Source organism: Homalodisca vitripennis, chromosome X (genome assembly GCF_021130785.1).
Source record: "Homalodisca vitripennis isolate AUS2020 chromosome X, UT_GWSS_2.1, whole genome shotgun sequence".
NCBI classification, from domain to species: domain Eukaryota; kingdom Metazoa; phylum Arthropoda; class Insecta; order Hemiptera; family Cicadellidae; genus Homalodisca; species Homalodisca vitripennis.
Genome location: NC_060215.1, coordinates 34,879,679 through 34,895,948, shown reverse-complemented (window position 1 = coordinate 34,895,948; position 16,270 = coordinate 34,879,679). Strand labels below are relative to the sequence as shown.

Genomic DNA, 16,270 nt, shown 5'->3' with positions numbered 1-16,270 from the left:
GAGATGGAGAAATATCAGGGAACATGGAGCGTCGGAATGATGGCGGACAACTGTTGAACACTTCAGAGAGATACTCCAGATCAAAGTCTCATAGGGAAGAAAATTCGATTTTATTACATTTAGCGATCTTATTTTATAATATTGTGCATTAAATACTCAAATTTTGTTTCATTTGTAGTATTAACTTTCTTAACACAATTGCCATAATTGTCAGAAAGCATGACGATCTATAACATATCTGACTGCATTTCCGAATTCAGCACACCCAAAAAGATAAGAATTAGGTTAAATAAACAAAACAGCTTTAATTTATTTTTATACCAGTGATCGATGGGTTGCAAGATGGTCTATTACGCAGACTATTTGCAAAATTGTCTATAAATTATCAACATTGTAAGGAGCAGTAGTTCCCATTGATGCATTGTTTGGTTATTTTTCGATAATCGCCAAACCGTCTACTTCGCAATGTAAAAAAACCTTCCCCTAAAATATATATCGTATGAATGTATATTAAAGTAAGTGTAGTTAATATACACTTGCTACTTTTGCAGAGTTGAGAGTGTTCTTACCAAAGATAGTGAGTCTGAAAATACATACTCAAGTGTAAAACTAGTGATACCAGCACAGGTATTATGTACTTTGCAACTACAACGTTTCCAGTCAACTAACATCGTAAACCTAGCTTAGCTCTGTCTGACAGTGGCAGGAGACAATGCAGTTTCACAACCTGGCTTCTTTGTTTTATGACCGTCTATCTAAAGCCGAGGCTCAGTTGATTCTGGGGTAGATATTGAGGATGTGTACTTGATGAGAAAAAAAACACATTAAATCCTTCATAAAGGTTTATTTTACAATTAAAAAGGTTATTTACAGTAAAAGTTTATTAAATCTTGATCTGCCTCTTCATAGGTCACATATAGCAAAAATTATGTACAGAGTTAAGTTCAGCAAAGGCCAATGTTTACTTGTTTTATTCCTGTAAAATCAACTGTACAGAGAAACTGACAACAAAAACATTGGTGTCTGAAAAGAAAAAAAGTAGTTTTTGGCTTTTTATCTTTTTGAAGAAATCTATACCCTCTCGAAGCGTAGAGAGTGAAATATTTTTTAAGATAAATACTTTCTTTTGAATTCCAAGCTTTGCTGGTAAATATAAGTAATAGAAAATTATAGGGCTATCCATTTTTTAACTCTCAAAACTTTTATTTCTAATACATACTTGTATAATCTTTTTGCGTCGTAAGGTTGTGGGAAGTAAACTATTTAATTCGAGGAGTACGTACTTGCCACACAAATTCCCATTTTTTATAATCTTGATTTAACAATAGTAACTTTCTTTGGGCTGATTACATTATTTAGTACACCTTTGTTTATTTTTTACAGTTATGTAGACGTCCAGAATCTATAACGCATAGCATAATTTGCGTTACCACTCATCCAAAATATTATACCATATGTATGTCAATTTCGCAAGGCATTAATTTACAAATTGTGTCTCCTACATTGTTTTAAGCTACCATAAAGCTTTTGTTTATAATATAAGCTGTCTTTACGATGTTAACCATAAAATTTCTCATAACGAGAATTTAATGCGAATTTAACGTAAACACAAAAAGTAGTAATAGAGTCCAATTGTTGCTAAGTAAGGCCAAATATGTGCTGGGGCAGTTTTTCACTCTCCGAGTGACAGTCGGACTGTTAGAGCTAAATTTCATTACAGTGTTTACAATGACCATTTAAAAAAATGCCATCAACAAAAGTTCAACTCAGCAGTAATTTATTACTCTCGTAATTACTAGATGTATACAGATGGCAAAGCGTAAAACCCGATTACCAACATGCTGCAATTGACTAGCCATAACCTATGGTAATATTATTTAAATTCTCGGTGACACTTACTAAGTATAAGGTTGCTATAAGGGTTGTTCAAATATTTCCTGTCCTTTCTTTATACACTTATTTTTAAATATTCACAGGCAGAATTAAACCTTATCTGTTGTTTGACATAAGCTATAATATGCTTACACAAAAAGTTTTATTTGGCACACCATACATTTTATTAGCGCAATATGTAGGAAATGAAATTAGGCTTTGTACATCCTTAGAAAAGAAACTCATACAAACTTCGCCTCAATATACTAGGAATAGGGCTGGAATAAGATTACAGAATTATAAGCAAATCCAAGGAAATAACACGCCTCTCTGCAAAACTAAACAAAATATAATTTAATATACTGGTAGGCTAACACAATTAGCTTGCTCATTTCACAACTTTACTGCGAGTCTGTATTTTGTCTGACACATAGTCACATGTCACGGTTCGATGTAGTGTAAAACACAGTGTGTCGTTTATTGCAGTCAACGTGTTAAGGTTGCAATAGCAACGGATTAGTCGCATTTCCGCAACATTCCATGGTTTAGATTTTCAAAATAAAGAGTTTTGTTATGAATGAATAAACAGACTTAGAAATATTGTATGTATTATATATTCTAAAGAGTTTGGGTTGAATCGTTATGAGTGATCTTAGCTTATGTTGGAAATAATATTATCAGAATCATTGATCCCCTTGTTTAATTTTGTAGAGCCTGTACAGTTTTGAAACATATCCTCACAATATACTTTCCCAAACAGTAACAACTACTGTAAATATTACGTAGTTGTAACAATATAAGAAAGTTTGTATATAGTTTGGGATGGGAAGCAGTTATTTACTAATCATCGTAAATAATTTGTGGAATATATGTGGAATTTTAAAATTTTAATGTGGACACTAATTATATATTTAAATCTGATGATTGAAAATTTGAGTTCACTTCTGCTTAATTGATCCTTCGAAGATTTGTTAGTTGTATATAATAGTCTTCTATCCTGTTATTCACTGAGACATAACAATGTTCAAATAATAACTATTCGATAGATTTGAAAAATGATCTAAGGTGATCTGAGAAAAATTGTGAACTCTTATGATAGTAATAAATCATATTTTGGTGTAAAAAAGAAATTTGTTAGTGTTACAATAATACAACAACCTATTTGAAGACATTATACTATTAACAGTTTTGCTCTACTCAGCAGGGGTAACTTCTGGCTGGTTTATATCTTCCAGTTGAACCCACACTGGGTACAGCAAATACCGATGTATCACATCACTAACCGCAAATTTCGAAATTCTGGTGTGCAAGGGTAAATATATAGGTCTAGTCTACTGCGGGAGGTGACTGTTGGAGGTGGTAAGGTTCGTGTCCAAGGTTCTTGCCAGCCTAGACATAAGGGTGGGCCACCCACTGCCTGCTTTGACTGGAGAGGCTGGTTCAGAGCTGGTTTCCTCTTTCTCCGAAGGGGCATGACTTGAGTGCACTAAATTCTTTCTCATGGATCTCGACAGGTGGCGACCCCCTACTCCCAACCTTACCCATCCAGAATATCCTGTCAATCCAGAAGCAGCGCAAAGGTCCTTATAGGATTATGTGCAATTATATAAAACTAATTGTAATTTTGCACATTGTAAGTTTTTAAACGTAATACAGTGAGTTAAAATTGCTTTACGTGATATTTTGGATTTATTCCATTTCGTATAAGTTAAATCTAATTTGTAATTCCCTTGTGTGATCTGTAATATACATTTTAAAATTCACGCCTATAATGTTCTCATTAGTAAAATGCACTAGAAAAGTATAAATGTTTTACTTTCAATTAAAAGGACTTTATAAAAACGCCGTTCCTTAAACAAAATTGATGGGTACTTTTGAATTTAAAAGACTTGGAAAAAAGACTACCTGTTAAGTTTGGTTTTTTAAATTGATCCAGGGGGAGGGGTAATTTGTAAATAGGATACTTAGAATGTTTATATGTGTTTTGCAGACACTCATTTTATTTTTCAATACATTGCATTTAACGATGAAGTTTTATAATCATTTCCCTCGAATGTTACAGTAAGCGATCAGAGTTCAGACGCTACACTGAGCGGAAGGTGAAATGGGGCTGAACTCCATTGCGCTGAACAGTCGCAATAAAAATACTGTTTTTATATTATTCTATTTTCCACATTTAAGTATGCAAGTTTAGATTCAATTCCGACCTTACACGGAAATAATAACAGGAGAGTTGCAAAAGTGATGATAATGTCAATGTGGGATAGTTTGACTATACTTCACAATTTTATGAACGTTATTTCCCCTCCTTTATGCGAGGAAGAGAAAAAAAAATAGTGGTGTCAACAGAATGTATCACTAAAATAATAATATGTATTATTATATACATTTTAATATGTGATTTTTAACTAAACACGAATATATTCACTTATGAATCCAACAATTCAAGATAATATTTTTAAAATATAATTTTTAAGACGCAACAGAAATCGCCATACTATCTAGTTTAATATGTACAAAAACCTTCCATATCAATAGTGAAATTGATCTATTGATAATGCGCGATAGAGTAACTCATTGAACATAATAACTCAGCAAGGGTACGAGGAGCAATATTTTATGAAAACACACTGATCTCTGATTGGTCATATAAATTGGTTATTGGTTTAACTCAGTTTGACCATGAGTAGACGATACACATCTAACCACCTCCACTCACCTTCGACGGGGCAATATCCGATGACTAAATATATGCTCAACAGAGAAGCGTATATGTATACAGGGTGTACATAAAAGTACGGGAACAGCATTTTATTTTTCCATCACACTGGGGACTGTCCACTAGGTATCAGAAGAAAATCTTAAACGTAAGCATAGGTTGATGTGCACGTACAATTAAAGGTCTTTCCGTTAAGTAAAATGCCGCAAACCCGATTTAAAATGAACAAATTACTTAATAATTGTATATTCAAGCCGCCTTTGAACTGCTGCAATTTCCTGCTTGAGTGTCCGTTTTAAGTTGGTTTGTGGCATTTTACTCTACTAAAAGACCTTTAATTTGATGTTATTTATGGTGTTGTACTCTCATAATAAAGACCTTTAATTTGATGTTATTTACGGTGTTGTACTCTCATAATAAAGACCTTTAATTTGATGTGACCTATGCTTTCATCTAACATTTGAATACTTGTCGACCATCCCTAGTATAACGGACCAAATTGGTATTTGCTTTAAAAAGTAGATTTTTAGGTATCGTATAATGTAAAGTACTACTATTAGGTTTCATCGTTTTATCTGCAATAGTTAAAAAATAAAATACCGTCCCAGGACGTTTTCTAGACCCTTTATATCAAGGTTTTAAAAAGATGTTAGTGTTTTGATGGTGTCTGATTCGGAAAAACTCTTAGATGATAATCGTGATATCAGAACTCAAAGACCTTTGGTATATTGGTATCAGATAGTATCACTAGAATAGCGTACGGTTCAGCCTGAAAGACTGTGCAATAATCTCTCAGACTTTCGCTAAGAATTTTTCTGTGAGAACTGAACAACCCATTGCCAGATCTGCGCTCATTCAAGTACGCATCTGTGTACCAAACTATATCATCCTTGTACATCCTTTTAACCTCCTTCCTTCTCAGTCCTCCCAGGATCGGATGGTTACGACTACAGTTGCTAAATACAGACCCTTTAGCCGTAGTAAAAACCGTCTTTACTTTAGACAACACACTGAAAAGCTAATGTTTAAAGTAATAATCTGTTGCTATTGTCTTTTTTGAAATAAACATAATTTTCATCGTTTGATCGTAAGTATACTGTTATATTACATAATTTTGTTGTAGTGCTGTATATATCTGATTATTCTGTTAGATTAAAAATAGCAGATGATTACGACCAATTAGAGTAATTAAGAGTAAGTAATTGATAAAGATACACAGGATAATGTATCACCGGCAAGCTTACCCGGATACACAAAGTAAATAACGACAGTTTCAGCTGGTATCAATGAAGCGAAACAAAGCCATTAGCAGAAGCTTTCAGGACCGATCAGTATTTATAAATCTTACAGTATACTGAAGCACGAGAGAGCTTCTAGTGGAGCTATAAAAGCAATTATTTCAGGTGGTATTAATGACGTTTTACGCTATTCGTTTTATGTAACAGTACAACTTCTCAGTATTATGGGATACACATACAAACCATGTTGTTGGTAAAATATCATCAGGTTTGTTTGCCTTGAGGAAAATGAAAAAAATTGTGTAAATTTGAAACGTTAAAAATGGTTTGCTATTTCTTAATCCATTCTCACTTATCGTTCTGAATAAGCATTTATGGAGCAACAACAAAGAAACATTTGGATACAATTTTGTTGAAAAAAAGTGTTATGTATGGTTTAAAAAGGGATGGAAACTGCTAACCATTTATTTGTCTCCACAAAATGCTAACTGTGTTTTCCATTTAAGTTTTCGAGACAGTATTTTACGTAACAAAGTTAAGGATCACATGATTAAATAAGCTGGTAGAACCACATAGGTCAGAATTTTTCAAAAAGAAAACATAATATGTGGGAACCAAATTTTTGTTCCACCTTCCAAGGTCATTTCTTTTTTAAATCTTCTTAATGTAAGAATGATCTAAAGGAATATTTGCTTAAAATAGCTCTGTACTCTCTGACTGAATTTTTCCAAAATAAGTCTACGTAACCATTGTAATGTAGGATTGTGTAGGCTATCGTGATTAAGTTAAGTCTTCATATTTATACATTTTTAAATAGGAGTATGACATTGTTGTATAGTATTATTTTTAATATTAAGTTAACTTTGACGCTATTTATTGCATGTAGCACTGTACAAAACCATGTATATAATCTGAATAGCCTTGTTTTGTGTGCGTGCGCGCTGAAAATACATCTATTGAGTTATATGCATGTAAATATTTCTGGACACTGATTTTTTAAGATCTTACATTATATAATAAACATATTTGATGTCAATGATCGTGTTATTATTTGATTTTTTGTTAAAAAAAGATTTACGTTTCAAGACATAGTTTGTAGAATTACAATGTTCTTGTAAACTAGAGATTATTCATATTTTTATAATTTAAAAATTATAGTAACTGGATTTGGAACATCTAAATCTTTCAGTCTGTGAGTGCCTCAACTCGTGTTATAGAGTTAAAAATTTTAAAAAGGTGTGCATGTCTTCGAGGCAACCGTAAATTTTTATTCAAATGTCGGGTAAATACAAGTTTATTCAAATCCAAAGATCGTTAGTTAAAAGGCTGCAGTCATTTTAATCCTTACTTGAGACCTCTTAGTCTTAATGAAGGGAACTCTCAGTTTTTGCAATTACTCACAGCCTTAATAAATGTTGCTACGTGACATTATGCATCGACTTAGATGTTAACTAACGCGTTTAATATAATTATAAAAGACACTGCAGGAGTTTACTTTAATCATGTTTATTTCCTCATATCTTGCTCGTATACTTTGTAACTAAAGCACGAATTTCCGAGATTTCTCCTTAAACTTAATTTTACCAATGTAAAATAAACGTAATTTTCCAATGTAAAATAAACGTAATTTCCCCAATGTAAAATAAACGGAATTTAGAATAATAGGTTAGGGAACTAGAGGGAAATACGAGTGCATCTATTGCATCTTACTAGTGCAAACGTGCTGAGTGTGTTTAAACCCCATTTTATTCACTCTGCTCTGTATATTGTGTTTGTATCCTGGACATCAGTGTTTCAAACACGGACAGAATCACCTAGTTGTCTACATAAAACGAGCTATTGTAGGTGGAGTATATTCAATTTGAATATATTGAATTTAGCTCCAGTTCACCTTCCTCTTACTGCAGCGTTTGGTAACTGGTGATGTCTCTGGATTCACTCTTCTTGGAATCTGGATTCATAATCGTCTGAAGAGATCCAATGAAGGTTTATATATATATATATATATATATATATATATATATATATATATATAATATACCTCTATTTTCTTTAGATGTTTAATGTAGAATTCATCTGTTCAATTCAGTCTCTCTAGTATTGTTACGAGTATATGTTGCACATTTCCACGTTATTACGAAAAATGCCGTTTTGTTAATATAAAATATCTTCTTGGAATGATTAAAAAAACGTGTTTCTTTACAAGTGATTACAAGTGTTTCTTAAATTAAGAATCATGTTTAAAATATTGTTCACCCATCATTAATTTAATTGTATTTTATTTTAAATCTTTTCCATAAAGCCGTTTTAAATATAAACGGCAATCAATAAAGTGAACAGTAATTCATCTTAAATCCGACATAAGTGAAGTTTAGTTTACTTTATTTAAAACTAATTATGAAGTAAAGTTTGATTACGCTTTGTGGTATTCTGTTCCGGAAAACACTTCCCGAAATACAATGGTTGGTTAATTTGATAATGGAAATTAAATGCTATTGCATGTTACTTTTGAAAATCAAATAATAATCCGTTTGTTCAGTAAATTTCTGATTTATTAACGATTTAACGGTTTAAATATTTTGAACTTACTATGTAATTATCAACGAAGCTGTTATGATATCAGTAATTACTGTTTTTGCATGAAGATAAATAATCCCAATACAATCATTCGAAAGATTGTAAACTTATCTATAAATAACATATTAACTGACTACCAAAATGCATTACATAAGTTTTAAGTTAAACATAGTTTTGCAATATAATTCAGTAATTGTCGCGAATATGTTTTGTATTCACGTGTGAGGTTGGCCACATTAAGAAATTAAATTCAGTAATGGCTGAAAGTTTAGCTAGTATTGTCAAAGTTGTTATAAATTTGCGAATAGACAACACGGAGTCAGGAACTTGGACCAGTTTGACTCACACTCCTCTCTCTAGGAACAATACACTTACACACATAGTTTCACTTTAACAATAGAGAAGTGGAACTGGCTACAAAGTTAGTGCTTCTGGTAGTTCACCGATTCTCTAATTCAGCATCCATCGAGTCGGTCCCATTCCGTAAATATCTAAAACTCTGATCGCTTCTGTGTTATAATAGACAGTACCCACTATATCCGATGCTACCATAACAAACATAATACACATTATTAGTTTTAATTTGCATAGATGTTAGCAACATTGATAAATTTGCAAAAATAGTAACGTTGAGTTTAACGGAAATTACGTATAAACGTTTTTTACATTTTTGAATAAATAACCTACACACATACACTAACATAAAACCAATAATGTAAAATATGAGTGATAAAACTTGGAGAAATTTTATCTTTTATGGCTCCACTAAAAGCTCTCTCATATGCTACTATTACTGTAAGATTTACTCAGGAGTGCAGTGAAATATCTTGCTAATGGTTCTGCTGCAAAACATTATTTCAACTTATGGTTGTAATATTTTTATATATACATTAACTATTTTTATAAAAAGGATGTATGAATTATAAATATAGTAATGTATACATTATTCAAAAAGATTTGCCTTCCATAAACTCGATAAAATAAAAAGTGTTGAATAAATAATCCATTCAGAGTGTTCGAGCGTTATGTTACATCGTAAGTTCATAGCGTTTAGGCAAGTGCTCCATAATTTGTATCTCTCAAAATGTGTTTATCACTTTACAAGATAGGCGTACAAGGAAACACACTTACCTGAAACTCGCTTTACTCGCTAATTGATCTTAGCCCGATGGTTCATTATGTTTGCAATATACCACAAAACAGTGTTACGTGTTTTTTAAATTGCGAGCAAATTATGGTTGTAGCGGTTAAAAGAATATAGTGAATTTTTCCATCAAATTTGAAACTATAATACGAAAAACTGAACAAAATAAGGAGGTTTTATGGGTACATATATAATTCTTAACGATAACTCAAACGATGACATCACTTTTTCACACACACACACACACACACACACACACACACACACACACACACACACACACACACACACACACACACACACACACACACACACACACACACACACACACACACACACACACACACACACACACACACACACACACACACACACACACACACACACACACACACACACACACACACACACACACACACACACACACACACACACACACACACACACACACACACACACACACACACACACACACACACACACACACACACACACACACACACGCACGCACTCACGCACGCACGCACACACACACATTATTAAAAGTTTATTTCTCCCACCATAGTGTCCAATTGAAGGTAAAAGTTTATCGTTTATAAATGTGCCCATATTGGACTTTTACGTCTCAATTTGGTTTGTTAGTTGCAAGTTCTCTTCAAGATTTTTAATTTACCATATCATCAGGTGGCTCAATTCATAAAAATATTTTATTTGCACCCCAACCAACCCATTTTTAGATTTATGGGTTAGTTTAAGAATCCATAAATCCGAAATCTGTTTACAAATTTCCAACTGTTTAAAACTGCCGGTCTGGGATAAGAATTAATCGCAAAAATTTGGATGTAACACAACTTCCTGCCGCAATTGTTCGTGTATTGTTCGCTAGTTACTTTTGGTACTTTTTAATACCAGCGTCCTGTTGCCAAAGTATTCATACTCTTTAAAAAAATTGAAATCGCTAAAAATATCACCCAAGAATGAATAAAGGTTCACAGGGATATAGGAAATAGAATGTAACGGAGCATATTATGTTCAGTAATAAACCTAGTTTTGTGACGCAAGTCTCTCATATTATTTTTAGTTCATCCATACTTGTAACTCAATTCCAGTAAGAAAATGTCATTAATGATTTTAATTATATGTATTTCTTTGGACGAGATACAGTGATATACATCATTTTATCACATAGCTAATACTCTCCACTGTATAAGATGTACTGTTATCACAGTAAGAGGGAATTATTTAATGTTTATTGTTATTCATTACAATTTGTAACAGTTCATAAATTGCTTAAATTTTGACTTAATTTGACTTAATTGCTTCAGAGGAACATGTAGACTACGTTTATTATATGGACTCGTATTAGGACTACCTGGTGTAACACATTAAGGTACCTGTGTTACGTGACGCTGGTGTTACGTTATCTCATCAAGATAGTCGCTCATCATCGCATGGATGTCAGCTTGATTGATATTACATAGTAACGTCATTAAGTGTGAAATCTCCCCCATGTGTGATCACATTCCAAATTAGGTAAAGCAAATGGCAAAAGCAATGAGCCCTTTGGTGAAACTTACTGATTGACACCGCAATATATTGAATATTATTTTAATTGTTTAGTAGTGTTGTTATCTATGGGATATGTGTATAGTAGGGGCATATCAATGCAAGTCTGGTTTGTGGCAAAACACTCTTGGTTATTGCATTTAAGCCAGATATACGAGTTTAAACTTCGCGTGATTTTAGAGGATTAGTTCATACGATGAAATAATTATGAAATGTATTACTTGAGATTCTTTTACATTATGCACAAATAATAAATCCAAATGGGAAGGATTACAATAATATGTCTCATACTATAGTAACGAGTTATTCACTGCTTGTTTAGCTTTGCTGTGTCACAATATCTGGAAACTGTATAAATCATATGTGACTTTTGAACTAAGGAGGTCATACATTTACGTTACACCAGACATAGTGTACTCCATGCAATATGTAGCAGTACCACTAACACTTTCTCTCTTTTATAGCGGTATAAATAATGCTTCAACACTTACAAACATAATTTACCTACCGTTATTTTCACAAAGGATTGTTTAAAGTAGTGTGGCATTCACATTGCCTCTCTCACTGTTGGATTTGTCTGGAAGAACGAGTTCTTAATTTGAAATCACAACTCTATACTAACTTTCTTCTGTTTGATCATCTCTTTCTCATTCCGTTCAAAACTTTGTTAGTCAGTGTAAAAAACCAGAAGCCTTTTCTTTGCTTTCTGATTAAAGTCGGAATCAGTCGTACTGATTAGTTTCTTTGCAGTTTTTAATTTTCAAAAGACTTTGATCATTAGGAACCAAGTAGTAAATGACAAAGCTAGGTTTATGTAAAATTCTAGATAAACTGCAGTTAAGTAACGATGAGTTTGATTAAAAAATGTTATTAAAATATTTTTAAAGTTGTAGTACCTTATTTAATCAAATATCGATTATGCTCAATCCATAACGCTTTAAACACAACATTACATCATAATATTTTGCTTAATTTGTAATTATTCATCCATATAAATGGATTAATTAATTACAAATTAAGCATAAGCCAACGAATTCGTAGCCAATCACACCCGAGGTTCCAAATGTAAAAATTGTACTGCTAATCAAGAGCACAACACTTTGAAAAATAAATATCTTCTTTAAACAAACTGAATATTAAAATCTGACACATCCTCATCTCGCTTATTCCATTAACATGTCCCTTACACAATAAAAGTACCAGGAAACCAAATAGTTGAGTTTACACTGACGAATTGTACTTAAGACCTTGTATAAATCGCAAATTAAAACGGAGTTTCTAATAATTGGGCTGTTACATTGTTTGCAAAGAATCCACTATTTAAGTTTCAAGAATTTTGAATTCAAGAACACCAAAGAGTCTTGAACAAAAAGATTTTGTTGAATTTATAATTGTAAAATCCGTCAAGAAAATTCTAAAATGAGTGCTGATGCAAAATTTAAATGTAACAAAATAACGAAAATAAAAGAACACCTGTAATACTTGATAAATGATTAAACATTAAAAACTGTTGAACAGTTTAAAAAATGTTTACTTTTATAACGTCACTATGTAAAATATTGACCAAAATCATATGTTTAATCAATGCTTTAAAAGTTAAATAAATAAAACATTACTTCTTACTAAACTCATCAAATACTTCAAGACTCTCAGTACAATAAATATTTCAATACGTCTGTATACTTATATGTACTTCAATAACAGTTTAATATTCCTTTAAATCTTCAAAAGTAAACATTTTAAATAACAACAGAACTAACGACTTAATATTTTAATATTCTGGGAAATTTACTTTACTGCTTTCACTTAGCTTTCAAAGGAGTAACCTTATTTTAGGTTCCATAGGTAACTCTGTATTGATTTATTACTTTTATATACCATATCGTGTATACATGTATTTTGACGATTGTCCATGCATTTTATGTTTTTTTTTGACAATAAATGAATTGAGTTGAGTTTAGAATTGAATTGAGTACATTACAAAAAGGGAATTCTCGCACTAGGATTAAGAAACGGGGGACACCGGAGAGGGGTAGGTAGTGGGGTACAATCAGAAGCTAAAGAAAGAATAGGTTACATGTCAGGCCACTGGTACGCAGACAGTCGAATCAGCTGACCTAATAACATCGTTGTGTCCCAGGACTACAAATAAGGGCTGTTTCGTTTCTTTGATGTAGCGTATCTGACGCCCGCTGGAGTTCGCTAAGAGGCAAGCTGTGATGAAACAATGCATCCTTATTGGAAAACCCCACGCGCTTCATTGCTTTTTCATGTTATTGATAGTTACAACCACGTATAGGTAACTGAACTCAATTTTCATCAATTCAGTATGATAAGGAAAAGTTAAATAACCAATTCACTATAACCACATATCTATGTTAGATATTAATGGTATTGGTTTATTTTATTTTATCTTAAAATAAACTGTTTAAATAAGTTAAATATGAATTGCTCTGAGTAATTACTCACTATTTATTATGCATTGGCTGACTCTTAAACACTACATTTCAGTAATTCGTTTTAAAATACGCCTACAAACTTGCATTCGTTTTGATATAGACGTTGTTGCTTCCAACGATTTTCACTATTTACTATTTCCATTCATAGGAAATCTCTGTCACTCGTAGCCTGTACATACTTTGGTCCCCGAAAACAGGAGATTACATCGTTTCTAGAGATTCCAGGATAAATTTTGTTGCAGCAATACAAAATATTTTAAACCTATGCAAATCCCATCTTTTGGTTTTCAAACTGAGACCCTCTGTGTTTTAATCTACTGAACTATTTCATTTTATTGTCAATTTATTGTATTTTCCACATGGATTGTTCACACCATTAGTATAAAAAATAATAATCATTAAAATTTCATGTCAATCATCGGGGTTTTCGCCATTAAGGAAACGCTAAAGACGAAATTTCTTAAAACATTTTTTCAACCGTGTTATGTTAAGCCATTTTCTTATATTATTTGTTCTATTACAATTAATTATAAACTATGATTACATGTATCCCAACATTTAACAAAAAACACATAATCGTGCATTCAGACAGTTACGATCAGTGAAGATACAGAGATGCAGTCAACAGTCGCTTGTTCATGGAATTGTTTACTTATTATAACTGTTTGATATATAAGATAAAGGTCAAATATTTATGCTGATAAAATTTATCTGACCAAAAAATAAAAGGTTTCCTCATATACTGAAAATTACATGTCATTGATTAAAAATTTTGTATTCTAGAAACTTTTAGTGTAACACTAAATTTATTGAAAAGTTAACTTGGTACGACTTATGCACTGTTAAAAGGACATTTGGAAATATTAAATCTGGAATTCCAAAAATTTGTGCAACTTAAAACACTTGGGAAGTTTACAAGAATATTTAAAGCTCCGTAGATGTCTTACTCTAGTGCAGATTTCAGTTTAATTACTGTAATAAATTACTACCCAACAGTTTTACTTTAGTTGGTGGGTACTAAACACTACTTTCAGAAATTTATGTCAACACGAAATATTTCCATGGAGTCAATAGCAATGTATGTCACTAAAAATAAAATTTTCATTACAGATTTGGTGCCAAAGTTGACCATTTACAAATCCTGGACAGTTTGTTGAAGAAAGACTATGACCGCCGGGCGACACCAACCAACCATCTCAGTGAGTATTATGTGATTGCCTAGTAAATATTTAGAAAATGCCCTGAGTCAAAATGTAGAATAAAAATTAAAACTAAGCAAAGTGTTAAACCCAAACATATCAAGCGATTGAGTTACTTGCAATTATTGATATAAATAACTATTAAAAAGGCCCAAGGAACAACAACATTTAGTATCAAAACCAAAACATTTGCTTCAAATCATAATTACTTATAAATATTTCGGTTCACTATCAGTTCCCAAGAAAGATCAATACTAAAGAACTCGAAAATGTTTATGTTTACTAAACACTAAACATAGATCATACGTTGCTTTAGACTTTCGTTCAGAATTATGACTAGTTACTTACGCTTTACACCCTCCAATAAAACACTCAGGCCAAAACTTTGGCGAATAGTTGAATTAGAAAAAGGCTTTACTTATAAAGTACTGACTTTATACCAGTGAAAATTATTGAAATGAAACATATATTTTGTATTAATGTTTAAGGAGAAATGTATAATAACATTATTAAAAAAAGATCTTTCAAACCTTATTGCAAAGTAATTAATCTTTGGGAGAATGGATGTAAACCCCACAGGAATCCGTGTTATAGTGTTTTTGTTTATTTTCAACATTCTGAATTTGGATACATAAGACGGGATCATTTGCAGGATAACTTTTGCAAAATATACTTTACCACCTACCAAGATATATTCTGTCCTCCCCCAGCTCGCAAGTGATAAAAATATTAAATTTGTCCCATACCAGCTGTTAACGTGGTGATTAATTTTTGGATTGAAGCCTACATCTTTGCAGAGAACACTTCTACACGAAAGCTGTTCTGCACGAAACTATGTTTTTTTTAATTCATCCTAGGATTTTATTTTTAGATCATGTCGGGAGTGGCCATCCGCCACAATTTGGCAATATTAAATTTCGTTGTGTTCTAAAATATCTTCCTAATCGTCATTTATACGTAGTAAATCCTATTAAAAATAACGTATTTGTTTTATGAATATATCTGAGTTATGATCAGTTTCAACCAAATAATGCTGTTAATTCATGTTAAATCTGTAAACCCGTAATTCTTAATTTTATACACTAAAGCATAAAAGGGAAGCTGTATCACTAGTGTTTAGACAAAAACTTCTGTCTTACTTAAAATTTTTAAATTGTCATCCATGAACCTCTATTCTATTATGTAACTCATGTATTTAGTAACAAAAATAACATAAAAAAGAACATTGAAAGAAAATTTTAAATTACAGTAATTTTTTATATTCTAAAATGGGTAAAAAAATAACTTGTAGCACCTCTGCAAGACATATGCGACACGTGAATATTTATAATACTTTTTCAGTAATGCAGATACAATACAAAAGGAAATAAACATTTTATAACGACTAGCTTGATTGAATACTATAAGGTTATTTCAGCTTGAGTACATTTTTAACGCCTTAAGTCACTAAATGTATTCCCCAACATAATAGTATGTCTCCTGCATGAGCGGATTCT

The 16,270-nt window shown here is 32.0% G+C and overlaps 1 protein-coding gene across 1 annotated transcript in view; it reads left to right on the top strand.

The window, feature by feature from the left end:
• LOC124368892 (glycine receptor subunit beta-type 4-like) overlaps positions 1 to 16,270 on the top strand; it is a 253,072-nt gene that overhangs the window by 101,233 nt on the left and 135,569 nt on the right. The window contains exon 2 of the mRNA XM_046826392.1: positions 14,686 to 14,774. Coding sequence (XP_046682348.1) covers positions 14,686 to 14,774 — 89 coding nt within the window. The remainder of the gene's footprint in view (positions 1 to 14,685; positions 14,775 to 16,270) is intronic.